Source organism: Anabrus simplex, chromosome 3 (assembly GCF_040414725.1).
Source record: "Anabrus simplex isolate iqAnaSimp1 chromosome 3, ASM4041472v1, whole genome shotgun sequence".
In the NCBI taxonomy this organism is placed as follows: domain Eukaryota; kingdom Metazoa; phylum Arthropoda; class Insecta; order Orthoptera; family Tettigoniidae; genus Anabrus; species Anabrus simplex.
Window position 1 is genome coordinate 48,638,825 of NC_090267.1, and position 27,854 is coordinate 48,666,678.

General features: G+C 38.4%; 2 protein-coding genes across 2 annotated transcripts in view; one reads left to right on the forward strand and one right to left on the reverse strand.

Annotated features, from left to right (window-relative positions):
* The window catches only part of LOC136865957 (periodic tryptophan protein 2 homolog), a 247,620-nt gene that overhangs the window by 64,713 nt on the left and 155,053 nt on the right, over positions 1 to 27,854 (forward strand). Inside the window, exons 7-8 of the mRNA XM_067142521.2 lie at positions 7,526 to 7,754; positions 27,414 to 27,621. Of these exons, the coding sequence (XP_066998622.2) occupies positions 7,526 to 7,754; positions 27,414 to 27,621 (437 nt within the window). The remainder of the gene's footprint in view (positions 1 to 7,525; positions 7,755 to 27,413; positions 27,622 to 27,854) is intronic.
* On the reverse strand, positions 3,006 to 5,505 carry LOC137498882 (uncharacterized). The gene is made up of 5 exons (XM_068226576.1): positions 5,403 to 5,505; positions 5,171 to 5,302; positions 3,635 to 3,846; positions 3,451 to 3,545; positions 3,006 to 3,349 (listed from the first exon to the last, which is right to left on the reverse strand). The coding sequence occupies exons 1-5, from the start codon at positions 5,470 to 5,472 to the stop codon at positions 3,043 to 3,045; spliced, it is 816 nt and encodes a 271-aa protein (XP_068082677.1). The 5' UTR covers positions 5,473 to 5,505; the 3' UTR covers positions 3,006 to 3,042.

The window sequence follows — 27,854 nt, forward strand, 5'->3', positions numbered from 1 at the left end:
TTTGGCTGCTTGTGGACGTTGACTCAAAGTTTCCGTGCAATGGGTTTCCTTACATAGGAAAAGACGATCTCAGACCACGTGACGAGGCTTTACCCGAAAGTGTAGTAATGAAACACGGGGCGAAAAGTGACTACAGATAACTTTCTCTGCAACAGTGAAACTTGGTAAGAAGTTGAAAAGTAATAGTTTGAATATTGTTGGAACCATCAGACGATCAAGGAGAGAAATTCCTAAAGCTGTGAAGGCTATGAAAGCTAGTCTTTACGACTCAACTCTCCTGAAACATTCCAGTGACACACTTACTGTTTATCAAGGAAAACGAAACAAGAACGTCCTTCTATACAGTACTTAACACTCAGAAGTTGAACTTCAAGCGAATCCCGAAAGGATTCCCGAAACAGAAGACTTCTACTACAATACAAAATATGACGTGGACATGGTAGATCAAATGGGAAGAAAATATACTATTCGATCCCTTACACGAAGATGGCCTGTTCATGTACGATCGTATTTCATAATATTCTTGACTTGGCAGCTCTCAACTCCTGGATGTCTGGCTCCATGGCTAAAAGGTTAGCATGCTGGCCTTTAGTCCCAGGGGTCCCGGGTTCGATTTCCGGCTGGGTCGGGAATTTTAACCGAAATTGGTTAATTACCCTGGCACGGGGACTGGGTATATATGTCGTCTTCATCATGTGTCCTCGGACACCTCCCGGCACTAAAAGCCATACGCCATTTCATTTCAACTCCTAGATCAATTTCAAACACTGACAGGGAAGAAGATCAGTCACCGAAATGACATCCTGAAACTAGCAGTGGAGCTTCGTGTGGGGTACATGGGATCGAAACTTAAGTCTGTGGATACAGAACCCGAATTTAGGAAGCCTGTGGAAGGAAATGTACAGACTAGGCAATGCCAAATGAGGAAATGCAGGAATAAGACAAGTTTTACCTGCAGAAAGTGTGTGGTTCTTGTTCAAAGGACATAACTAGGGTCGTGGTATGTAGTTCCTGCTTCTAAAGACGCAGGATTGCATCAGCGTGTGCAAATACACTGAAGGAAAAGAAGGAGATAAATATGTTGTGGTACGTGGATTTGGCAAACAAGTTTCAGGTCATAAATTGTACTAAATGGAATGTTACAGTAATTCTTTTTTCTGATAATGAGTAATAACTATTTTTACCATTTATACTAATAGAATCTGAAGTAACAACAATGTTTTTTTTAGATAAGTGTGTTTTACAGAAACGTTTTTGTGTTTGTAATAAATTAGGAAAATATCACATTTGCAAAACTATTAAATATTTTGAATCTTTTCCGTGTTAGATCCCATAATTTATGTTTTATAATTTTAGTATTACATATTTGAAACAATGATAATGAGTTACTATACGTATTGAGCATAAAACTAATAATTAGAATACAGCGGTCAAAATGACCGCATCGGCGGTTCTAGGTATACAGCATGTTCCGGCGGTCCTAGTGTTAAACAATACATGGATTTATTTGCAGTGTTAAAAAGATAGAACACAATTCCAAAGTACCTAGGTTGTAAGTAGGTAGTCAATTAGGTTATTCTAATTACTGTATTAGTTTAATCAATCAGTATCTTTATAACTAGTTGACGTTCGACAATTACTTAAACTCAGCTCTCTAGCCTCCACACCTGGCTGAGTGGCTCAGACGGTCGAGGCGCTGGCCTTCTGAACCCAACTTGGCAGGGCCGAGCTCAGTGCGGTGGTATTTGAAGGTGCTCAGTCTCATGTCAGTAGATTTACTGACACATAAAAGAGCTCTTGCACGACTAAATTCCAGCACCTCGACGTCTCAAAAAAACCCTAAAAGTTGATAGTGGGACATAAAGCCAATAACATTATTATTTAGCCTACCCTATGACTATGAGTCATGCTCATGACCACTCGAAATTGTCTGTTTTATATTTGGAAGAACCACTCGGTATTCTCTTAGTTTGTATGTCGCATCATTGCACAATACTTCAATAATCGAATCACGAGGTTACCGATGTACGTGGACAGTGAGTATGTAAGTACACTGATGCAATAGCTTAAATAAATGATGATCAGAAAACCAGTGGGCTACTGTACATCTCCTGTAGCCTATACAAAATATGACGATTTTAAAAAAGCCTCTGCTGATAGAAAAAGACATTTTCAAAGATGACCGAGTTAGCTGGCCGTGTGTTTAGGGTCGTGTAGCTATGAGCTTGCATTCGGGGAATGGTGGGTTCAAATCCTACCGTCGGCAGCCGTTAAAATGGTTTTCGGTGGTTTCCCATTTTCACACCAGACACATTGTTGTGCTGTACCTTAATTAAGACCACGGCCGCTTCCTTCCCACTTCTAGCCCTTTCCTATCTCTATCCTCTTTGTCGCCATAAGACCTATCTGTGTTGGTGCGACGTAAAGCAAATTGATTTATATTTAATATGTGGGCTACTTATTGTGGACACAGGTATTTTTATATGTAATTCTCTCTCTATATATACAGTATATGTGAGTTGTGACTTTCAGAGAACTGTGGAAAACCATTAGATAGTGTATAAAATTTGAGTTATGTCAGTATTTTAACAGGCGTACAATGTTTACATCGTGTATTGGTGACAGAGTGCTGTCTCCCTCTCTCTCTCTCCCCTCCTCACATTGCGCCACAGCAGTTCTAGATTATTCCACTCCGATTGGACACTGATCCCCACCTGCACATCTATACCGCCCTGTAACTTGTAGATACACAATTCCCACAATTTTGAAATGTAACTTCGTTATATCAGAAAGGACGGGGCAATCAGAAATGTATTATTTCCCAGCAAAGTTATAACATTCTTAATCTCATGGAACGGCTCTTACAATGGTACAGCTAACTCCTCGGCTTCTCTTCTTTCTTCTTCTTCTTCTTCTTCATCTTCTTCATCTTCCTCCTCTGATTCACTGCTTCCATGATGAATGACTAGTTCCTCCACTTCAGGAAGACCTCTCACCCCATTATTGTAGAACTCGACAATCTTCTTCTCAGTGTGTTTCACTTCATTTCTCCACATCTCTGCTGTCACCTATAAGATATATTGAAGTATCACAACCTGACAAGTATATTATAAACTCCACTTGCCTATATCCAATAAATAACATTTCCACTTGGCCTACCTGATCAAGAGATTCTTTCCACACAGCTGTAGCTCTGTCCAATCCGTGACCAGGTCTTGAAGCCACTGTTTTGTTATAATACTGTTTTGCCACAGACCATACAAATTCGATGGCATTGAAAAATGAGTGGTATGGAGGAAGTCGTAAGACAGTATGGCCTTCACTGTGCAGCATCTCGTCAACAATGTACCTGGTTTTAAAGAAACAGAGAAATATTGTTGTGCATACATGAAAGTCAAATACACGAGTGCAAACATCATTATCTAAACTTATGTTTATGTGCTTCTGTACCTCTTTAAGTGACTTCGATTCATATTACACAACCTTTGCAGCTCATCTTTTGTAGCATTTTCTGGTGGAGAAACTCCATTCTGCCTTAACCATGACTGTAAATTAAAGGAAAAATAAAAATTAATTTCTGTAACATCATTAAACATCATTCAGTAGAAGGAAATATTCAATTAAGTATAATTACCACTAATTGATCCTTCCTCCATTTCGTTGTTGGTTGATGCTCAACAAGCTTACAGTGATATGGTGCATTATCCATTACAATAACACAGGGTCCTATATTTCTTAATCCTACGATTAATTGCGTCTTCACCCACATCTGAAATTTCTCGCTGTTCATAGCACCATGGTAATCCTGATTTCTCTTCAAGTTTGTAGCAAATATCAAATCAGCACCTGTAAGAATTTTAAGTTTTAGTATGAAGTTATTTCTTCTAAAAAAAGTATTCCTTAAAAATATGAGATCACCCCTCTTCAAGGATAGGCCTATTAATAAAAAATGTGATTTCTGTTGAATGATACAAAAAGCTGTCTGATTTTAAGTGAAACCAACTACTATGTAGCAAAGTCACCTGATGATGAAGTCAATGAATTACTACTTACACTACTTTATCGTAACATCTCTCATGAATGTATCTCCATTAGTAGGCCTATATCTGGATTAGAAGTCCACGATCACTTGCATTAAAGATATAAGTATAAACACCCATTTCAATACCTTAAAACAAATGTAATTGCTGCGAACACTGAACCTATATCAGGCAGTAAGAAATAAGAAGCTTGGAAGGTGTTTAACAGTCAGGTATCAAGCACTGATTCAGGTGGAGATTGTCAAATGCAGAATAAACATAATAAATAGGCCTACAATACAAGTAATTTACTGATACAAATATCCAGTAATATTATATGAAAATACACTGAGTAAGTTTTGATTGAAGTACCTCTCTAAGGTTAATCATTGGCCTAAAGTGAATACTTGCAAGTCTTTTTAATAACCAAGAGATCCCTTAACAGTGGAGAAGTCAAAATCAAAAACCACTTACAGAGCTCAATGAGCGGTAAGTTATAATGCCACTTCCGATCTAGTGCCAGTCAATTTCAATCAATCAGTCACCACTGATCTGCACTTAGAACAGTCGCCCAGGTGGAAGATGTAGTTTCAGGGATAGGCCTAGTATTTTCTTCAATAATTGCAAAGAATTTGGAAATTTATTGAACATCTCCCTTGGTAAATTACTCCAATCCCTAACTCCCTTCTTAAAAAAACCCAAATATTTGCCCCACTTTTCATCAACTTTATCACTGTACTGTGATCTTACCTACTTTTAAAATACCACTGAAACGTATTCGTCTACCAATGTCATTCCACACCACGTATCCACCGACAGCTCGGAATATACCACTTAGTCCAGCAACTTGTCTCCTTTCACCCAAGTCTTCCCAGCCCAAACCCGACAAAATTTTTGTAACGCTACTCTTTTGTCAGAAATCACCCACAACAAATCGTGCTTCTGTCTTTTGAACTTTTCCAATTCTCAAACCAAGTAATCCCAGTGAGGGTCTCATACACAGGAACTGTACTTAAGTTGGGGTCTTATCAGAGACTTATGTGCCCCCCCCCCCCCTACATCTGTACTACAAACCCTAAATACCCTCATAACTATGTAAAGAGAGATCACCTCACTACAATAAAATGAAGTAAAATAAAGTAAGAACATACCAGGTACAAAGCCATCTTTCGTTCCAGCATGAACAATAACCAGTCTTCCTCCCTCAGACACAGGTCGACGAATTACTCCTTGAACATCATGTCCAGATTTGTGTGGTTTATTCCAGGAGTATGTGGGTGACCCTGAAAGACAAATGCACAATTGAAACCAAAGACACCTGATGAAGATAAATTATTCCAAGATTTTTTTATATAAAATGTAATATATAACATATATATTCACCATTCATAAAAATCCAAGTCTCATCCAAGAAAACAACAGGTTTTGGTTTCTCACTCTCCTTATTACGCATGTATTCCCTCAGAAAACAGGATCTCTTAAAACAAATGTCTTCATTTTCTCTAACATACGCATAGGGATCACCTTTACTCCACACAAACCCCATGGCCTTCAAAATTCTTCTTAATGATGTTTCAGAGCCCTTGTACAAATAAGTGTCATAATTTGCTTCCATGTGGTCGAAAACCTTTCTTACAGTTACGACTTCTCCTGTGGGAAGAAAAAAGAGAGTTACAAGGGACTCAAAAGAGCTGTATGACAATACATGCACAAAACATTTCTGGGAGCTTATCTCACCTGCGTGCCAATTTCTATAAATAATGTTGCAATAGATTCCTTATGAAGTCACCTTACCTTTATGTAATTTATCATAAATAAACCTTGCTATCGCTTCCTTAGAAAAACTGTCTATGCCGGTCACTGGATGTTCACGCTTTCGGCGTTTACCTGGTGTAGAAAATTCAACTTCCTTCTTGAAATTTCCTATTACTTTTCGGACTAAACCGAAACTATACTGTAAGAATACACACACAGAAATATATTACATACACATATACCGTAAGTCAACATGAATACACAAAGGTCAAGTCTACAAACCGTATCGAAGTCGACACAAGACATGGTATAGGCCTAGGCCTACATGATCAGGTTAGGTTAGGTTAGGTTAGGTTCAGAATGAAATACTGCTCCATTTCAACTGATTGTCATTATGCCAGAAACTTATCATAGAAACAAGATAAAAACGAACACTTACCCCATTTAATAATGCAACTCTTGCCATTAGCTTCGTATCACTACGACTGATACCTTCTTCGTCGTCTTCCTGTTTCAATTGCTCGTAGCAATGTACAAGCATTTCTTGACCTGATGCTTGTAAAGGACGTAACCTTGGTTTCCTTTTCGGAGGAGTTTTTGCAGATTTTTCTTCCTTCTTAGACATCCCAATCGAATTCTGTTCGTATAAGTATGGGACGAAATAGGAACGTTATTAATAAAATGATGTGCTCATCATTTCACACAAACTATGTTATTAAATGCATTATCCGAACATGCCACAATTCTACTTACCTGGTATTAGCCAAATAGATTTACAGTCCCACAGAAAAAGAAAATATGCTTTAAATATTCTCGCAAATGTATCGCTAGTGACTTTCAAGGCAATGCGGTGGCAACACGCAATTCACGCTAGAACAGTGACTGAACGTTGCCAACGTGCCAGATTAACGGTAACAGTAAGACATCGTATCGGCAAGTAGGGTCCCTAAACTGTATGGTTACCGACACTGAAAAAGACCCAACAGCAAGAAAAGTACCTATAAATCAATACCTTAATATTACAGGGGAGAAAGGGTAAGGTTGCACCCTTAGGGTACGTCCTTACACGCCCGGGACTATTTATGATGTCCATACTTCATAAGTGTGGTACAGATAAGAACGTCTATAATGGCATTTGTTGGTATAGTGTGCTATAATTTAGCTTTGTTGTAAATCAGTTATTCAAGAATTCAAAACAATGGTCAGCTACAGGATTTGTGTGACAATGCTTGCTCGCATGTTTTTTATTGTTGAAAAATATATAAATAATTGGAATCGTCTCATTTATTGATAGATGTTACTGTATCAAGAGTTTTCAAAGTATTATTATTATTATTATTATTATTATTATTATTATTATTATTATTATTATCATCATCATCATCATCATCATCATCATCATCATCATCATTCCCTCAATCCTGAAGATGTTTCTTTGAATCTTTCCAACTTTCATGGTCTTCTGTCAAATAGGTTACTTGGTTTAAGGATGTTTTGGTTGCATATTTTGTGCAGTCTGTCAGCATGTATAAGATCATCCACACTCCCTCTTCCCACGCATATTTCCTAAAATTTTCAAGGCTCTCTTCCTTGCGTCATATGATGTGACCAAAAAATAGAATTCTTTGCTGGCGCACTGATAATAACCTGTACTGAATCTCAGCTCCTTCAGGATAGACGTGTTGGTACAAAATGCTGTCCAAGAAATGCTAAGAGGTTTATAAAAACATTATTATTGTCATCCTCTGCAGAGAGGGAAGAAGACGAGGAGCCCAGCAGTGAAGACACCAAGCAAGATAAGTTGTTCTACAAGCGACTGGCTCGACATTACCTGTGTGACCTGGTTAGGGAGGACGCCCGTCATGCGTCTCTCACTGCTGCAGCGTATCACAAGGACACTCACATCCTTGTTACAGGTTTCTCTAATGGGGCGTTCTTCCTGCACGAACTCCCAGAAGTTAACCTTATCCACTCTCTCAGGTAAGGGTGCCTTTTCAATAGGAAGTAAAATAACTTCTTCTTTTCAGTCAATCAGTGTGTGATAAATTCCCTTATTGTTAACATCACTAGTTTAAATAACTGAATAGAAACTGAAATAAACTGCATAAAAGAGTTTGAGAGATGAAATAAGTGTTGAAAGGGGGTGGGCCATGTGTTGAATGTCAGTCAATCTTGATTAGTCCCTGGGAAATTTATCCTATAAAAACAATTTTTTATTAAATGTCAGCTGTAAAAGCCTACATCAGTTGAGAATTTATTACTCTTTTGGAAATTAGTTGGGAAGAAACCTAACAGGATTGAATGTCAGTAGCATTAAAAATCAGCAGACATAATGCAGAATGCAACATAAAAATACAGGACCACCAAGTTGAAGTAGTACACCAATTCAGATATTTAGGAAGCATAATGGCTAGTAATAATAGAGTTGAGATAGGAATAACAAATAGAGTAACCAAAGGCTCTAACTTTTACAGTATCGTTAGACACCTACTGTGGGATAAGAAGGTTCCACAAAGAACAAAAATGATCCTGTACAAGTCATATTTCATTCCTATCCTTACATATTCTCTGGAAACCTGCACACTAATATCAAAGGATTACAGTAGGATTCAAGCCTGTGAAATGAAATTTCTTAGAACTGCCCTCCAAAAGACACGACTTGATCATGTGAAAAATGATGAGATCCGATCTAACCTAGGTCTAAATGAATCCGTGGAGGAAAGACTTAGGTCATCTAGACTTAAATGGTTTGGGCATATTAAACGAATGAATAGTGCAAGGTTACCATGTGATTATTTGGAAAAGAGAATAACAGGTAGAAGACCAGCTGGAAGACCAAGAAGAAGATGGATGAACCAACTGAGGGAAGACGTGGAGAGAAGAGAATGGAATTGGGAATCTGGCATGGACAACAAAATCTTTTTGATTAGGCAACTTTGGAAGACGCTCGTTTTCAAACACCCTATCTGGCTCGCTGGAAGGGCAAACCGATGACGACGATTTTTCCAGGATGGCAGTGCACTACCTCCTTTGTCCTTTTGTGTTTCCATTTTTGTTCCCGGCTTCTTTTTCTGTTGCTTAGAGCTGGAAGTGGAGAGAGTAATACCGATGAGTAATCCGGTTGTAGCAGTAGAGTGCATCACTGATCCCCTCCGCTTACAGCTGCACGTACTCACAGAGGACCAGACTACAGTGTAGCACACGACACATTTAAGAGTACTGTACCTGTATTTAATCTATGCTTATCCAATTTACGTCTATGTTTCCTACAATTGTTGTGTTTTGTAGATAATGTAAAGTATATTAGATAATAATTGTGGTGTTAGTTTGATATTTAATCCCATTTTTAGATGGTATTTATGTTTTTAGAATATTTTAAAAGGAATTTAAATAAATTTTTACAGAAATTTGTACCACATATGCCACGAAAACCATCTGATACATGGCAGTTCTTTGAAATTACTGAAGATGAAATATCATTAAAATGCAAATTTTGCGCCTGCATTTACGTGACTGGTGGTGGCATATCAAATTTATCGGATCATATCAAGAGGCTTCACAAGGATGATATGAGCCGGTCGACTTCTCCAGCAGAAAACAACATTGCTGTATTCAGCAAAACAGTTATGTAGTGAGGAAAGGTCCTTGAATAGAAGGGTGAAATACCTTTACATTGTTATACCAATTACGTGTTTAAACTTGCCACTACAGTACATTCACTCGGTACAACCGGGTGATGACGTCAGAATAACCGCTCTGCACCGCTTTGTCCCCACCACTACTGTTGCTGCCTCTTCCTACACTGATCTGTTATTTTGTTCATCGTACGTATTCCTTTTCATGTTCCTGTTGTTATGTGAATTGAAATTGAATAAGCTGCACCAAAGCTAATGCATGAGCTTGGAGTTGCAGTCAGCGATATTTTGTAAGCAAGAAGACCTCATTATATGAAGTCAAAACTATGTGTAATCACGATATCTTATTCATAAGTTGGAAGTAACGCACATGAAATTAGTGAGGATGATTGCCAGTACAAAGAGATTGGAGCAATGGCAGGAAGGTATGCAGAATTCAGAGACAAAGGCTATGTTAGGAACAAACTTGATGGATGAAGCAGCCTGTATAGACCAGTTTCAGTGGTGGGGTCATGTGAGGCAAATGGAGGAGGATAGGTTTCCTAGGAGAATAATGAGACCTGTGCACCAAAGGTTAGCTTCAGTTTTTTATGATTTAATGGTAAGAGGCATGGAACTAAATGTGACCACAGAACTAGCTGCAAATAGAGGACTGTGAAGATAGTTAATTCACCAACTTGCAGACTGAACGCTGAAAGATTTCACAATGTGTAATGAAGATGTACTGTATGAGTGTAATGATTACAACTTATAAACTTCATTATGGAGTCCATATTGACTGTGCATCAGTCAAACTTTCTTCCTTGACAAAATAAACTTATTCCATAATACTTGGTTCTAGCTGTTCAGTACTGTCCATGTTACAAGGTCAGAAGGGAGCACGAGACCAACTCAAGTGTGCTCAGTAAGGATTTAGCTTCCAAGATAATTTCACATAATCTCAGGGAAAAAGATGACGTAGGATTTGGCAAATAAAAAAGGGGTATATTTTTTTAACACTAGAACCGCCGGAGCAGTCAAAATGACCGCTACACTTTTTCAAACCTTATTTTGACCACATTTTCTGTCATATTGCAAAGAGCTTCAGTGACTTTTCCTGATTACCAGTCAGAATTATCCGTATTAAATGTAATTAATTTTGCGTGATTGGTTAGGACGTAGGTAACGAGTATACCCAGAACCGCCGGACCGGTCATTTTGACCGCTGTATTGATTATCATAATAAAATGTATTAGAACATGTGCTTATTCCTCTGTTTGAGATAACATTTCTTTATAATTATTCTCCCTGCAATAATTTAAGCACAACTATGAAACTCTGATAGTATATCTACGGCTATTGTTCATTCTCTTCTTTATTCATTTTTCTAAAGGCGGCTAATGGGTCACTCTCCTCTGAAAGTAGCGAACATTCTTCCGCTGTCACAATTCCCTAATGCTATACGTTATTTTGATTTCAACCTTACAACCTTGGTACTGAAATTTAGCAATTAGACTGCAATTATGCCTGGTGTAGGCCGAGAACTGAAATTTTCGATTCTTCTATTACAGCAGTAGAAAATGCGATAGGAAAAGCTGGAAGAAAGAAGGGACGCATCTACACAAGCCTCCCAGGACCAAGTAATACGTTACTAGGTACAGATGGCTTCACGGAGTGGACTGTAGGAGAGTTTGTGAAGACTGCACCTGGCAGGGTGGCTTGTCACAACATCTTGAAAGAAAATCCAGGACCTACTCCATACTCAAAGCGGTATGTTTCTGACGACAGTGTAGCGTGTGCATGGCGTCTTTTTATTGATGAATCTATATTCAGACACATCAAACACTCTACGGAAACTGAAGCAAAACGCGTATTAGGAGATAAATTGTAGAGTGTAAGTTTAGAAAACTGGAGGCATTCATTGGCTTAGTGTATGCTCGTGGTGTACTTGGAGCCAGTAGCACTATACCTAATGAACTCTGGTCTAAAAATTGGGGGCCACCATTCTTCAGTGAAACAACGGGGAGGAATTTAATTTTTGTCGAGAAATCCAAATATTTTTGTGTTTCGACGTCAGAATTACAAGATTAGAACGTTTGAAAACTGATAAATTTGCGTTAGTATCAAAAGTATGGGACAAATTCATTGAAAATTGTCAATGTCTTATATTCCATGTGAAAATCTGCCTGCTGATGAGCAGATTTTTCCAAGCAAAACAAGGTGTCCATTCTTACAGTACATGCCCAACAAACCAGATAAAATTGGTATTAAATTTTGGCTTCTTGTGGACGTTGACTCAAAGTTTCTGTGCAATGAGTTTCGTTACCTAGGAAAAGACGATCTCAAACCACATGATGAGGCTCTACCCGAAAGTGTAATAATGAAGTTGGTGGAGCCGTTTCAAAGGAAGGGGCGAAAAGTGACTACTGATAACTTTCTTTGCAACAGTGAAACTTAGTAAGAAGTTGAAGAGTAATGGTTCGAATATTGTTGGAACCATTAGACAATCAAGGAGAGAAATTCCTAAAGCTGTGAAGGTTATGAAAGCTAGTCTTTACGACTAAACTCTCCTGAAACATTCCAATGACACACTTACTGTTTATCAAGGAAAACGAAACAAGAACGTCCTTCTATACAGTACTTAGCACTCAGAATATGAACTTCAAGCTAATCCCAAAAGGATTCCCGAAACAGAAGACTTCTACTACACTACGAAATTTGGCGTGGACATGGTAGATCAAATGGGAAGAAAATATAATGTTCGATCATGTATTTCATAATATTCTTGACTTGGCAGCTATCAACTCCTGGATGTCTGGCTCCATGGCTAAAAGGTAAGCATATTGGCCTTTGGTCACAGGGGTCCCGGGTTCGATTCCCGGCTGGGTCGGGAATTTTAACCAAAATTGGTTAATTCCCCTGGCACGGTGACTGGGTATATGTGTGGTCTTCATCATGTGTCCTCGGACACATCGCGGCACGAAAAGCCATATGCCATTTCATTTCAACTCCTAGATGATTTTCAAACACTGACAGGGAAGAAGTTCCGTCGCCGAAATGACATCCTGAAACTTGCAGTGGAGCTTCGTGTGGGGTACATGGGATCGAAACCTAAGTCTGCGGATACAGAACCCGAATTTAGGAAGCCTGTGGAAGGAAATGTACAGAATAGGCAATGCCAAAATGAGGAAATACAGGAATAAGACAAGTTTTACCTGCAGAAAGTGCAAACAGCGAGTGTGTGGTTCTTGCTCAAAGGACATAACTAAGGTCGTGGTATGTAGTTCCTGTTTCTAAAGACACAGGATTGCATCAGCGTGTGCAAATACACTGAAGGAAAAGGAGACAAATATGTTGTGGTACGTGGATTTGACAAACAAGTTTCAGGTCATAAATTGCACTAAATGGAATATTACAGTAATTCTGTTTTCTGATAATGAGTAATAACTATTTTTACCATTTATACTAAAGGAATTTGAAGTAAAAACAATGTTTGTTTTTACTTAAGCGTGTTTTATAGAAACGTTTTTGTGTTTGTAATAAATTAGGAAAATATTACATTTGCAAAACTGTTAAATGTTTTTTGAATCTTTTCCGTGTTAGATCCCATAATTAATGTTTTATAAACTTAGTAATACATATTTTAAACGATGATAATGAGTTACTATATGTATTGAGCATAAAAATAATAATTAGAATACCTGATTTATTCAATAGGGTCAAGTGAACAAAACATCCTAACTACTATGATTGTGAGAATGATTGTTACGTTATTTTGTCTTAACTGAGCTCTTGAGGTAACAAAAAATAAGCAAGCAAATGGGATGGTACGAATAATGACTTGTAATTTTCCCTATCCATTCTGATCGAATTGATTCATACATTCGTAATTTATTTTTGTGTGGCATGACTTAATTGACATAATTTCAAATTATCTTGCAGAAGAAGAAACTTGCGATATTACATTTTCTTGAAAAATTTGAAAAACAAAATCAAATGACGATGATAGAAATGACTAACAGCAAATTGAATTAAAAGATAACAAATAACACATTTAACTGAATTTTATGCCTTAAAATTGGCTTAAGATGCATTCTGACTGATTTTACATTGTAATTAATATTTATTAACTTATAAACATGGGTTGTACTTAATCGTAAACTAACCCAATTTAGCTCGAAACACAACCTATGTATCTGTTCAGGAACGAATATTCATTTATTAATTGATATCTGTGGTCATCTCAACTAATAGAAAACATCCCTAGTTCCCATATTAAGAAATAACCATTAAAGATCAAAGTGAATAAACAACGCTGAAAACCAACGACAACATCAATAACTTCAACACACACACAAAAATTAACACATGAATGACCCAATGTGGCACCCACATGGTCGTAATATGGTTACACCGTACTATCTACATACAACTCTAACTCTAAATGTCTACGTAATTGCCACAGCTACTATTCTATAAACTATTAGAAAATATCTACAGAAGAAATATACAAATATTTACAGAATATGGTAACACTTGTTATTCTCACACTCACTACAATAAATTTCTGCACGCTTAGCATATTGCAGTTAAGAGAACTATGCTTCATCCACTTAATTTAAAGATCCGCAGAATAATCCAGATAATCTTTTGTAAATAAATTAGAAAGCACTCGGGTATAATCAATTATCTACAAAATTTCCAACAGGTGATTCACCATGTGCAATATTTCAAAATCACACACAATGATTCAACAAGCGTTTAATAATCTTCAAAGACTTCATAATATACCACGCAAACTAAATATTTGAAGACACAATTGTCCTTCACCACACAATAATCCAATGGCTCTCTCGTTGCATAATTGTAATAAATCTCGACACGCGTCAGGAACATGTCAGATACACACTAGTCCCTACTCAGACCTCATTTAATCACTTTCCACCATTAATTAATTTATCAGTATAATGTCTCGTGAACATGTAATCACAGATTTGAAGTCTAATAATCACAAGAACATACCCTGTTTTTTTTTAAATTAAGTAATATGAATCCAATGTGACGTTTAATCATCACCATCATGAAATGATACTTACAGAAATGTACGTCTATCTGATGTCTGATCAAATATCGAGATTACATTTAATATCAATCACCAGGAGACAGAGAAACAATAAAAAATTTACCAAATAACTCGCAGATCAAAAAAAAAATCCATAGAAAATTCGTAGAAATACTATGGTTCCACAGATGACTAATTATTCATTAACAAGTTATCGATAACTAAGCGATCAAACGGTCAGAAAACTACATAATTCGCCACTGTCTCGATGCTTAACACTCAGTTACAAACTACCACTCATGGTCAAATAGGTTCACCCCTCAAAGATTCCCTCGAGACCAGGAAAGCTTACCAAAAATCCATATTTCAGTGAATACCACTCAAAAAAATGGGAAATAAAGAACTATCTACAAAACCACACCAAGGAAAGAAAGATAATTATAAATCTACAGGAAAGATATTTAGTATAAAGAGATGTCTACTTTTCTTAGGTTATTGGTTGCATGTCAGACAGAGAAGTTCCACCCTCAGCTGATACATTCAAGGTGGATGCCTTCCCGCCCCTGCGCTGTTGCCTTCGGTCTCGATGTTTTAACAGCACATGATGACAGGGAAGTTATACATGATAATAAGTTGCCTCTTTATAATATTGGGCAGGTATATGTCCTCTTCTGCCGGCGATTAGTCCATGTTGGTAGGTGCTGAAACTTGGACAAAACAATTACTAAAATGTCTTCATTGTAGATCCTCTTCAATAGTTCAGAAAAGTACGTACTTTAATTCAAGGGTAAGTCGAGATCTGATGTCTGTTTGATTGACCTGTAACGTGCCTGGCAAACAAGTTGACTAAGTGAGCACAGCTTTCCACAATCAGCTGTCTACGCCTGAACGTGTATAGTTCCAGTCTGTTATCGAAGTGTATTCACCTCCTCAGCGAACGTCAGAATGCAAGAGAGTTCAGGGTCACCCTGTACATGGTTTAGTCTGTCGCTGCTTACCCACAAGCGGAAGTGTAGTCAGTGGAAATACTGAATTATTAAATCGTCATGATATAGGCTTTTGGGCTTATGCCGTGTCAAGATTTCGCAGAGAACTTTGCTCTGAGTCATCAGAAGGAAATCTCGACTGTTCACGAGAAAGGCTTCTCAAGGAATGAGGTTTGAATTTAGACGTTATGACAGAAGTGGAAGTGGTACGTTCATTCGTCACCAGATGGCTCACCGGACGCGATACAGTGCTAGTGTTCGAAGCAGAAGCTGACGGAACCATCAGAATCCGCTCCCAATTTATCAAGAGGCGAGAGGAGAGCTCTGTAGGAACTTAGAGATGATTCTGAATTGACCATTTTCTCAGATGATAAGGGTTATGCGACGGTGGTTATGGACACTGACGAGTATAAGAATAAGATCTCGGCTATGTTGTCGTAGCCTTTTTGCAGACTGAGCTCGCATGACCCTACCACTCGTGTCCAACGCCACCGTGAAGCTCTTAAGGCAATCGTCAATTTCGAAAAAGGAGGCTAAACATCTGTCCCCGAGGGATGCAGTGCCATCTAGATTATATGCACTTCCTAAGATCCATAAAGAAGATGTTCCCCTCAGATCTATTGTTAGTGCTATAGGTTCTCCTGCGTATGCTCTGGCTAAATACCTGAGAAAATTGCTTCAGCCACACATAGGACTTACTGAATCATACCATAACCCTTCAACCCAATGCATTTTTGATGAGTTTCGATGTGGAGACCTTTGTCACTAAAGTGCCAGTTGACTCAGTCATGTCTCGTATTGAACATCTGTTCCCTGAGCACATTCCTAAGCTATTTTACCACTGCATGACTTGCAACTCTTTCTTGTGGGGTGGGAATTTTTATGAACAGACGACAGAGAGGCTATGGGAAGTCCACTTTCGCCCGTAGTGGCTAATTTCTTTATGGAGCATTTTGAGGAGGAGGCTGTTACTTCAGCGCCCGTCAAACCTAAGATTTGGTGGAGGTATGTTGATGATACATTTGTGGTCTGGACAGAAGGTCCTGAGAAACTTATTCTATTTCTAAACCACCTAAATCAGCAACATCCTTCAATTAAATTCACCATGAAGATGGAGTCGGGCGAACGCCTTCCTTTCTTGGATGTTCTAGTATGAAAGAAACCGGACGGCTCCTTAGGACATACGGTCTATCGTAAGCCAACCCACACAAATCGCTATCTTCATGCAGATTCTCACCACCATCCACAACAAAAACAAGGCATTCTCACGACACTCACCAAGAGATGGGTTATTTACACCAAGAGGGCGAGACGAATTTGTGAGCCATCAAATATCCAGGTGGAGATGGACACACTCAAAGTCGCGTTCAATGGTAATGGTTACAGTGATTTTCAGATTTATAGAGCCCTCCATCCCAGAGAAACGACCAAACAAAGCTCACAAAAGGAAGAAGTGAAGGGAACTGCCTACATGCCATGCATTCACAACACCACAGATCAAATTGCCAAGGTCCTCTGCAAACACAATATAAAAACAGAGTTTGGCACCATAACTAAAATTGCTCATAGTCTGGGTAAAACCAAGAACAAATTGTCCCCACTTTTACATCCCGGGGTATACGAAATTCCCTGTACTTGCGGCAAGGTATACATTGGCCAAAGATGCTGTTCCATTGGTATTCGTATCAAGGAACATGAACGAAATATTCGTCTCAACCAGCCAGACAAATCAGCAATAGCTGAGCACGCTCTATCGTCGGGTCATGATGTCGTGTTCCAAGATGCTTGAGCTCTTGCCCACACTAAACACTACAGGTCCGGGATTATACAGGAAGCTGTGGAAATACGTAGAAATCCTAACAGTTTCAATAAGGACACTGGCTCTCAAGTAATACGTGGTTGCCAGCCATTAAGGATTTACGTAGGTTGTTCCCCTTCCCAGTCCCTTCACTATTGTTATTTTGTTTCGGTGTTTTCCAAATTCGTACGTTCCTCATTGCCAGATGTTTCATTCCTGTCTTGTATCTATGTAATACTTTCATATGTGTGTACTCCTGTTGTTATGTGACTCCCTCTCAGACTGATTCTGATAATTCTGTCAGCTTCCAGTTTGAACGCTAGCACTGTATCACGTCTGGTGAGCCATCTGATGATGAATGAATGTACCACTTCCACTTCTATTATAACATCTAAATTCAAACCTCATTCGTTGAGAAGCCTTTCTCGTGAACAGTCGAGATTTCCTTCTGATGACGCAGAGCAAAGTTCTCTGCGAAACGTAAAGAAGTTCACCTTATTTTCTTGATATGGCATAAACCCAAAAGCCTATATCGTGTCTATAAGTACGGGCCGTGAAAGCATCAATGGCAATATTAAATTGTCGTTACACATTTATCACCACTACAGCACTCGTAATATATTCCAGAATAATGATAAAAATCTTTTTGTACTTATTCTCTGCAAACATATTTACTTAATTAGCGTTGATAAATACCCACGTAATTAGTTACCAGAGTGCTAGTATACTACTTCTAATATGTGAATAATTTGTTTAATGTAATTCCACTGGTTTAGAGATTGAGATTCAGCTATTCTAACAGTTATAATTATCGATTGACCTTGTCGTGGTTGACTTCACTGTCTCCACGGCATGTCATGAAATTAAACACAAGAGCAGAAAAAATCATACTCACGTGACAAGATAGTAACACGTACAGCAAACAAGGTAGATGACAGATATGACACTCGCATAATTCCAGAGAATTACATTGTCAAGATAAGCATACTGTCACAATACTTCTTACACTGTTCTAATTAAATAGCATACAGTTAGACAGCACATCTACCTCCACATTTACCTCCCCTCACTCACAGCAGTACGAGACAAGCATTACTCTATACACACTCAGACGATGATTATCCTTGAATACAGCAACAAGGGCTAGAAGATAGAATGTAAATACTGTTGACATTTAACCCATTCTTTTACATAGCACACTATTTTATAACTTCTCATCTTCCAATCCGTTCGTTCATTCTAGGCTGAACTATTTATAGAAGACCTATTCATCATACAACAACTTAATAACTCATAGGCTTCCATAATGATTACTAATATCTGCAAACAATGAATATTCACTTGTAATCTTTTGGCACCATTAGACTTTATTCTATCAGCATTGAACGTTTACAAGTGTGCATTGTCTTTCCTGTACACAGCAAGCCAATGAAGATCACTTTTAAGTTTTTTAAAAGAACTCGTTTCGTGTTTTAATATATCAACTTGCAACATATTATAATGGCAAAATTTTTAAAATTTCATTTTTTAATTTGTAAGTTTTAGCTGAGGATGGCTTAATTGGGCTGAAACATGTCCTAACTGTATGTTGACTTTTTAAAAATAATGTTATTTGCTTCTCATCCCATTAACTACTTTTATGATTTTTTGAGATGTTGAGGTGCCGGAATTTATTCCTGCAGGGGTTTCTTACGTGCCAGTAACTCTACCGACATGAGGCTGACGTATTTGAGAGCCAGGATCGAAACTGCCAAGTTGGGGTCAGAAGCCCAGTACCTCAATCGTCTGAGCCACTCAGCCCGGCAGTTGACTATTTAATTATAATTGCGTAGGAAGTATTGAACAGCTTGGAACCAAGTATTATTACTGTACTTCCCCGAATCCAAGACAACGTTTTTTTCCTCAGAATTTCATGTGAAAAATCACAGGTCGCCTTGCAATCACAACGTAACAGTAATGAACACCTCTGGCAGCTACCACGGTGTGCCCGTTCACACCTCCGCGACAGCTTTCAAAATGGCGCCGAGTGAAGGTATGGCCCATTTGATCTATAGGAAGCAAAGAATAGACACCAGTTGCGGTGACATAGAAGGCCATACACGTCATGGAACGGTCGAGTATTGAGAGTGAAACGGACAGTGGACTGTCTACTGTATTGTTTTACGAAAAAAATAGAAAACTACGGATTGTTAAGAAAACTCCATCTTAATTTTTTTCAACGGAGAGTGAAGACGGAACTGCCGACCGCGCTATAATTTTAAAGGAAGAAGAAGCGATCTGAGGCTATACTAAAGGAAAAAGCGTCGGAAAAGAGAAGAAAACAAGTTAATTCACCGGAAAATAAGCAGAGTTGATTAGAGGTATTAAAAAAAAGAAATCAGCTAGTGCCACGAAATACGCGTGGGCGGATACAGAGCGCACTTGATATATACCCTGCAAAGGAAGACCAAGCCAGCATCTAAAAGAAAAGGATCTTATACAAGAAGAGATACATCTCGATTTATTGAAACAGAATAAAAATAAGTTTTCAAGATCCACAAGAAGCAGCCGACAGAGATAGATTCACTGAAATTAACACCAACGAGACCGAAGATATTCGGCTGAGACCAACAAAAGAAATAATAATTCAAGGATTACAAACTTCAAAAAGGATTATATAATGGCTGTTCACTGCGCTGTAATCCATATTTTAGTTGCTGACAAGAATACCATGAAGATGATGTGCTAAATATACATGATGGACCAAGCTGGGGACCAGTACATCTTGCCATACGACCGAGCCATGATGAGGAAAGCAACGGGAAACCATTCGACCAACCCATGATGAGGAAGGGAATGAGAAACCAGACAGCAATTCCGTGATGAGGAAGCAGATGATGTACCAGATGTGCAACCCATGACCTGACCGCAGACCCAACTACATCCATTCGGGAAGCAGAACAGCTGGACCAGGACCAACCATGAGCGAGCTAAGTCATTTACAATACTTAATCGCATAATTTTTGGTTTGCCTACACATGTGCCTTAGGCATGTGCCGATAGGTTGAATATAATACCGACATATAAGAAATGCAAGTGAGTGTTACCAGTGAAGTGTGAGATTCTTAAGTCCGTAGTTACATGATCTAGCAATATAGCATAAGATTCTAATGTGTTGGATATATACGTCATCGTATATCGGTCAAAATACACGTATGTAGCGAGAGGTTTGAAAAGGAATTTTGGAAACAGCTGATAGTAATGACATACTGGCAGATTACAGAGATTTCGTATTGGTAATGCTACAAGTCGACGTCACGTTTGCTTGCGCGCGGTGTAAAATAAACATGTGGAATCCCGCATTATTTTGCTTCACAATAAAGGCATTGAACTCAATCATAGGTTATGATATATAGCAACTTTAAAATGTTGTTTTAGGAAACATAGTGTGGTAGTTTTGACATGCTCATGTATTATATGGAAACGCGACGAGTTAATATTGAGGCTACGATGTTAAGATATTATATGAATGTTGAAATAAGGTTACAATTGTGCTAACTTGAGGAAAAGTATGAGTTATATAGTGATATGAGGAGATTTATACGCACTACGTAGGGGCCATTGAGTGCCTGCAGTTTAAGATATGCCACGCTACATTCTTTAGATTCGTATACCTGAGATTGCCCACACCGCAGGAATGACCTAAGCCAAGGTATGAATAGAATTTACTATTGTAGGATTATGCTTGTGACGGGATCGTATGTCAACTTTAGATGTGCTGTAATGAATATCGGAATACTACGATACGTTTTATAGCTGTGTTTTGACCAAATGCATTCACGACACCGATAAATATGATATTATGTTTCTGAATACAACGACGTAGCACTTGCATTGTAACTGCGCGTATGAATAAAATAGCTTGCATTGAAGTAGAATGTTATGGAATATAACGAAGGAAAGGGACATTGAGCCTAAAAGACATGTGTATGACAGCCAAAGGTTATGTTGAAGTTAGTTAGATAGCTGAATAGATTAACATATACTCTGTTTGAACTTGCATTTTCTCAACGAACAACATCTAGGGAAATGTTTAACAGGCACTAGGAACAAATGCCTTAGTCCGTAAGTAGTTGTCCATGCACAACGTGAAAGAAGTAATAAAGCATGAGTTTGGATTTATTCATATGGATTTATGCATTCAAATTTACGCATCCAGATTTACTTATTCCAGTTTACTTATGTGGATTTACTTATTAGTGACTCGTCATTTACTGAGTATCAGCTACGATTTACTATTTAATATTCTCAACGCTCAATTCTAATATGATTTGTGATTAAATATGTACCGGGTGGTACACCTCCACGCCGCTAATTTAAACTTTGCGCCAGTTAAAACTCCTCTACTGGAGGAAGCCTGAACTTTAACTTCCATATTGATTCAACGATTTCTCAGAAGATGTCATTACTATAAAATTTGAAGTGTTCTGAACTATGTCAATTTCGATTCAATGTTGTTTTCTCTGTAGCAAGAAGTGTGAACATTCTCTTCTAGATGGCACTACTTACGAATTACAACTATGCAACCTAGTGCGAAGTGAAAGAACTGTGTTTTTGGAGAAATTTTGGGTTCATAAGTTTGTTCTTTGTTAAATTTCTTTCAGTCATTGTTTAAGTTGGCAATATTAACCCTTTCTTTCCGCCAGTTTTGAATTTGACCAATAAGGAATTTCTGTAATTAATTTTCCACCAATAATGTGTTTCTTCTTCATCTAGTGTAGGGGTTTTCGTTGTTAGCCAATAAAATTATTGTGGGCGGGTGTTTTCATTCACGAAAGGCCTCGAATGTTCTGCGAGGGTATATAAACTGCTGATTTTCGGGTCTCTGGGCCACTTCAGTAACATCTATCATTGTGTAAATTATGTAGCAGGGGGCGGGAAGCGCCTCTTTCTTCGGGCAGCAGTTCAACAACCAGGTAATGGCCTTTTAATAACTTCTGTTCTTGCTAGCTCAGCAGTTTAACTCTCGGGGCAGGTCCGAAGCCTTTCACCATGTAACCTTTCTCTAAAATGTAAAGACCCTTGGTATCTATTCTATCTTTTTAAACTACAAATTGGGATAGAGAGTGCTTAACCCTCTCGAGCTCCCACTCATATTGTTTTGAGGTGAACTTATTTTTACAACCGTTTCTTCCCTTCTAGTGTAATGTGAATCGTTTTCTTATATAAGTCACCTCTTTAGTATGGGATTAGCCCTTGCATTAGCGGCCTAGTGCCAGGTAGGTTTTAGTAAAGTATATTAGGAGTGCAGTTTTGCCTCCTCTCAAGTTGGTATTGTGGAGGCCATGTAATATTTCTGTTTCTTCTCTGAATGGCCTCAGTAGGTTGGGTGTTTTTAACCCCCGTGTATATGTCCTTGGAGGACAGCTTGAATGTGGAGTTTGGTGTGGCCTTTGATAGGCTTGAACTTAAGAGCGGGTTGCTCTTTCTTAAAATTTGTTTCTGCGTGCCTCGAGGAGGCTTTTCTGTGTAATTGGAAGCAAGTGCTCCTGGGCATTATTGGGGTTTTCTGCCCCTTTGTCAAATCGTGTATGAGTAAAGTTGGGCTAATTGCCCAAGAATTGTGAGTCCGGGGCTCGAAGCCCAAATTCTGTAAAAACTGTAATTGTACTTTCTTAACTTGTTGATTTTCAACTGTGTTCCTGTTATTCTTATTATTTCTTGATTTTCAAAAGAAAATATAACCTTGTTAAATTTTATCTTAACTTTAATTTCGCATTTGGAGACCTGTTCACCCCAGCACCTTCTTTCACCTCTGCGCATCCACAAAACTCCGTATCAAAATATAACTGTGATATACAGTTCAGTCCTGCAATTTAAAGTTATAATTTAGTTTAATTTCAAGTTTGAGCTTATTAGTGGACTTTATATACACTTCAGCTTAACCGGGTGTTTTATTTAGACTTGTTTAATTAGTCTTAAAGCAAATGAGCTCTCGTAACAACTTAATTATGTTGGTGTTGTATCTATGACTTAACTTCAGAATGGATCTTAGATGTCCAGTGATCGATTGTAAATATGTACATACTCAATTTTGATTTCATGATGGAACTGACCTACATAGTTTAATACTAGATATTATTTTTCTTTCTACGAGCCAGCGCTGACTCACAATCCACACTTGTAAATACGCAATGACAAGTAATGCCTTGGATAAAATTCCAATTTAACAGTCCAATATTTAGTCAATAAATATCTTGTTTATTTTTCTACAATTTTATGTGTCATGAATTCTTTCATTATAGCCTAGTTGGTAAGTTAGTTGCTTAGCTTAGTGAATCGTTGATTATTTAAGTACTCCATTTAGTCATGACCAGTTCTCACGTCGTTGAATACTTTGATTTAAGAAATTGGTTGATGATTATTACTTTTATGTCATGAGATTCTATAGGCGTCTCCCGTGCGTTGTTAATCTTTTCATACTCACGTAAAGCGTAACTTGAAGTAAGATTTCATGTCTTACTTGGCATCTGAACACCCTGAGGTATCCGCTGAGCGACCCCATTTCATCTGATTAGGCAGCCCAACTACGAGTTCGAAATGGAGGTATCGGGTAAAGAATGTAAGCTTTGGTTACAACGGTAACCACGCTGCTTCTCGTCACCCCCTGCGCGCAGAAAAAACTTGACCTTCAACCTTTATTATACATTGCTAGCTGCAGCAGTCAATTATACAGTGACTCTGTGTAATATCAGTGGTTCTCGGAAAATAGTTAAGACACAATGACATTCTACTAGCTTCTACAGAAACGTTTCTCATATCTGTGGAATGGCATCAAAACATTAGGCTACTCTCTTGTACTAATTGCAAGATCAACCAGAATGTACCGTACTTGCAAGTCCCAGCTGTGCAGGAAATGTCATTTGAAATGGAATAGCAAGGATATGACCCTTAGAATTCTTAGAAAGGCCATGGTTACTTAGTGACAGAGTTATAACGTGTCTACTGTACACCTGATGCTTAGTAAAAGTAACCGTTTTATAGATGGAAGAAATATTTTCGCGTATTGTAGAGACATGGAACAGGTATTGCAGGCAAATTTTCAGAGAGTTCTCGTCTATATTATGATGCCAAATTTAAGTTAATGGTTATTGTTACGGGGATACCCGTGGAGCAGAAAGAGGTTAAAGAAGGTGCCGGGGTGAATGGGTGTAACTACAATGTCAAGAATAGAATTTAAAACTTAAACTGAAGGTTATATTTTCAGAACTTAAAACTTAAGATTTTTTTTCATGACAATATTACAGGTACAAGTAGCAATCATTAAACAAGATTGGGAAAAAGTCCAAGATTCAGAACCTTAACACTTTGGGCTTTAAGCCCCTAGTTTTACAATTTTACAAAAGGAAGAGGTATTATGTAATGAGGGGCAGAAATCCCCTAATTCAAGAGCACTTGCTTCCTAAAATCAAATATCTAGCCTTCCAGAGGCACTCTTTACAATTACAAAACTTGCGAAAGAGCTAACAGGCTCTCAGTTTCTCAAGGCAACATTGCATGAAAATCTCGCAATCACTGGCCTTACAAGGCACTATTTACAAATAGCAATATATTTACACAGAGGTATCTTTTTTTTTTTTTTTTTTTTTTTTTTTGCTACGGGCTTTACGTCGCACCGACACAGATAGGTCTTATGGCGACGATGGGATAGGAAAGGCCTAGGAGTTGGAAGGAAGCGGCCGTGGCCTTAATTAAGGTACAGCCCCAGTATTTGCCTGGTGTGAAAATGGGAAACCACGGAAAACCATTTTCAGGGCTGCCGATAGTGGGATTCGAACCTACTATCTCCCGGATGCAAGCTCACAGCCGCGTGCCTCTACGCGCACGGCCAGCTCGCCCGGTACAGAGGTATCTAGTACCCAACCTATGGGGCCTTAGTGAAAAAGAACAGGTTAAATAAGCGGCCCGAGTACAATTTGACCGGAGGGGAGGATTGTGCTCCCCAAACAAAACATTAACACCTAGGGCACTAGGCCGATGAAACAGGGGCTAATCCCAAACTACTGAGGTAGCACGGATGGATATAACTTTAATACATAGCAGAAACGTGGGTACTTCAAACCAAGATGAAGGGGAACTCGAGAGGGTACATCACTCTCTATCCCCGATTTACAGTTAAAGATTTTATGAAGTTTTTACATTAGCCAACTGAAAGTTACAATTTTAGAAAAGTAGGTTACATAGTTAACGATTCAGACCTTTCCCTCGGGTTAAACTGCGGAGTTAGCAAGAAAGCAAGATGTTATGTGGCCTTTACGTTGTAGATGTACTGCTGACCAATGAAAGAGGCTGTCCGCCTCCTGCTCTGACACGCACACTCAATAAGATGACAATCAATTGGACAAGAAACGTGAAAATCCACAGTGTATAAACCCTTAAGGAAGGTTCGAGACCATTCAAGAACTAGCCACACCCTCTCAAGTTTATTGGTTAATTTCAAAGTTACACTCAGAATCGAAGAAGCCGGTGATAGGTGGAAAATGAATTACAGAAATTAGGGATTAGCTAGATTCAAAACTGGTGGAAATAAATGGAAGAATTGCCAACCCAAAAATAAATGAACATCATTCAGTTACAACAACCTATAGATACAAAACTTCTTTAAATTATAACTTCTTACACTTTGCATCAGGGTGTGTGATCATAGATTTTTAGTAGTGTCATCTATGGGAGAATGTCCAAACTTCTTGATGAATGGCAAACAAAACAAGTAGAAATTCACTCAGGTTGGGAAACAGCACAATAACAAAATTACTCAGTATTTTAGTGGTGACCTCTTCTGATTCTTCTGATTAAAGTTCCGAGTTGGTGTAGTTTCAGTTTCACTGTTTTACCAATAGAGGAGTTCATTTGGGCGCTAGTTTTGAATGCGCGGCATTGAGATGTACCTCCCGGTACAGTTATTAAACACGCGGAAATGAATAATTATTGTGCAGCCGCAAGAAAATAAGGTATAACTAAAGCCAGTGTTCGGCATTGGCGTGAAGCCAAAGATAGCTTAAAAATTGCATATTGTATACAAAATGCATTCAGTGGCCCGCAACAAGGACGCTTTACAGAAGTCAAAGATGAAATTGTGAGGTATGTGCACGAAAAACACAAAGGCGGAATGGCCATATCACGGTGCACAAAACTCGTTGACTTTCAACGTTTGCATCTTTATTATACTGTACATCACTAGCCACTGGAGCCAGCCAAAGCCGGCAAGCGAGACGTGTATCTAGCGGCAGCCATTTGTACCTGATGCTTAGTAAGAGTTTTACAGGCAACAGGAATATTTTCGTGATTTATCGTTGTATTGTAGACACACGTGAACTGGTATTGCGGGTAAATTTTCAATGGGTTCACGTCGATATTACTATGCCAATTTTTAGTTAATGGTTGTTAAACACACAAAAATGAAGAATAATTGTACAGCCGCAAGAAAATACGGCGTAACTAAAACCATCGTTTGCTAGTGGTGTGAAGACAAAGGTAGTTTAAAAATGCATACTGTACAAGAAGGGCATTCAGTGGCCTTCAACAAGGACGCTTCAAGGAAGTCAAAACATGAAATTGTGTGGTATGTGCGCGAAAAATACATGGTCAGAATGTCCATAAGACGAGGAAATACGATATGAATACGGGCTCACGAATAGGAATTCCTTGAATTTTCAAAGGCAGTATCTAATGATAATGATTATGGAAGTAGGAGGATTTACATTATATTTGTGTGCATTTATTTTATTTCGCGTGGTTCGGACATGTAAAAAGAATAGGAAAGGAATGGGTAACAAGAAGGGAATTGGAAAGAGATGGTAAGGAAAAGAGCGAAGGACAGAAAGGAGTGGAGGAGGCTTGTTAACCACACCCGGGCGACTGGAGTGAGACATTGATGATAATGATGATGATGATTTTATTTCTCAAATTTGAAATTTGTTATAAATAAAATTATTATTTCACAAAGCACTTTTTAAGCCTGATTAAATTTTTTGAAGGAAAAAGTGGGGTCATCTTGGTTTCGGAGAAATGCGGTATATTGTCAAGGAATAAAAATTGACTCGTGTAAACCAGTGTTCAATTCTCTCCTTTCAATTTATTTTCCTTTATACTTCTTGCAATACTTGTGGTTTGAAATGTCTTTTGCTGGTCATTTCACAGTATATCAGACCAGCAGATCTCATCTATAGCTCTCAACAACACCGGTGACTGGATCGCTCTGGGATGTTCAGGACATGGACAGCTCTTGGTGTGGGAGTGGCAGAGTGAAACTTATGTTATGAAGCAACAGGGACACTTTAACAACATGAGCTGTCTTAAGTACTCCCCTGATGGTCAGTACATCGTCACTGGAGGCGAGGATGGAAAGGTGAGTTTATGGTCATCACTCTCGTCTTTAGGGTATTAACACATTTGCACCGCAACCTCATTTGAGTTGGTATGGGGTGGAGTGAAAACATGAGATCCATATAACAAGTCCTTTATAATTACTGAAGTACAAAGACTGTTCTGGGTGGGTGCTGCTCAAGTAGATGCAGCTTCTTTAAGTTTCCGGTTTCCCTGTTTGGTTATTCTTTTTTTTTTTCTACATTTCATTAATTT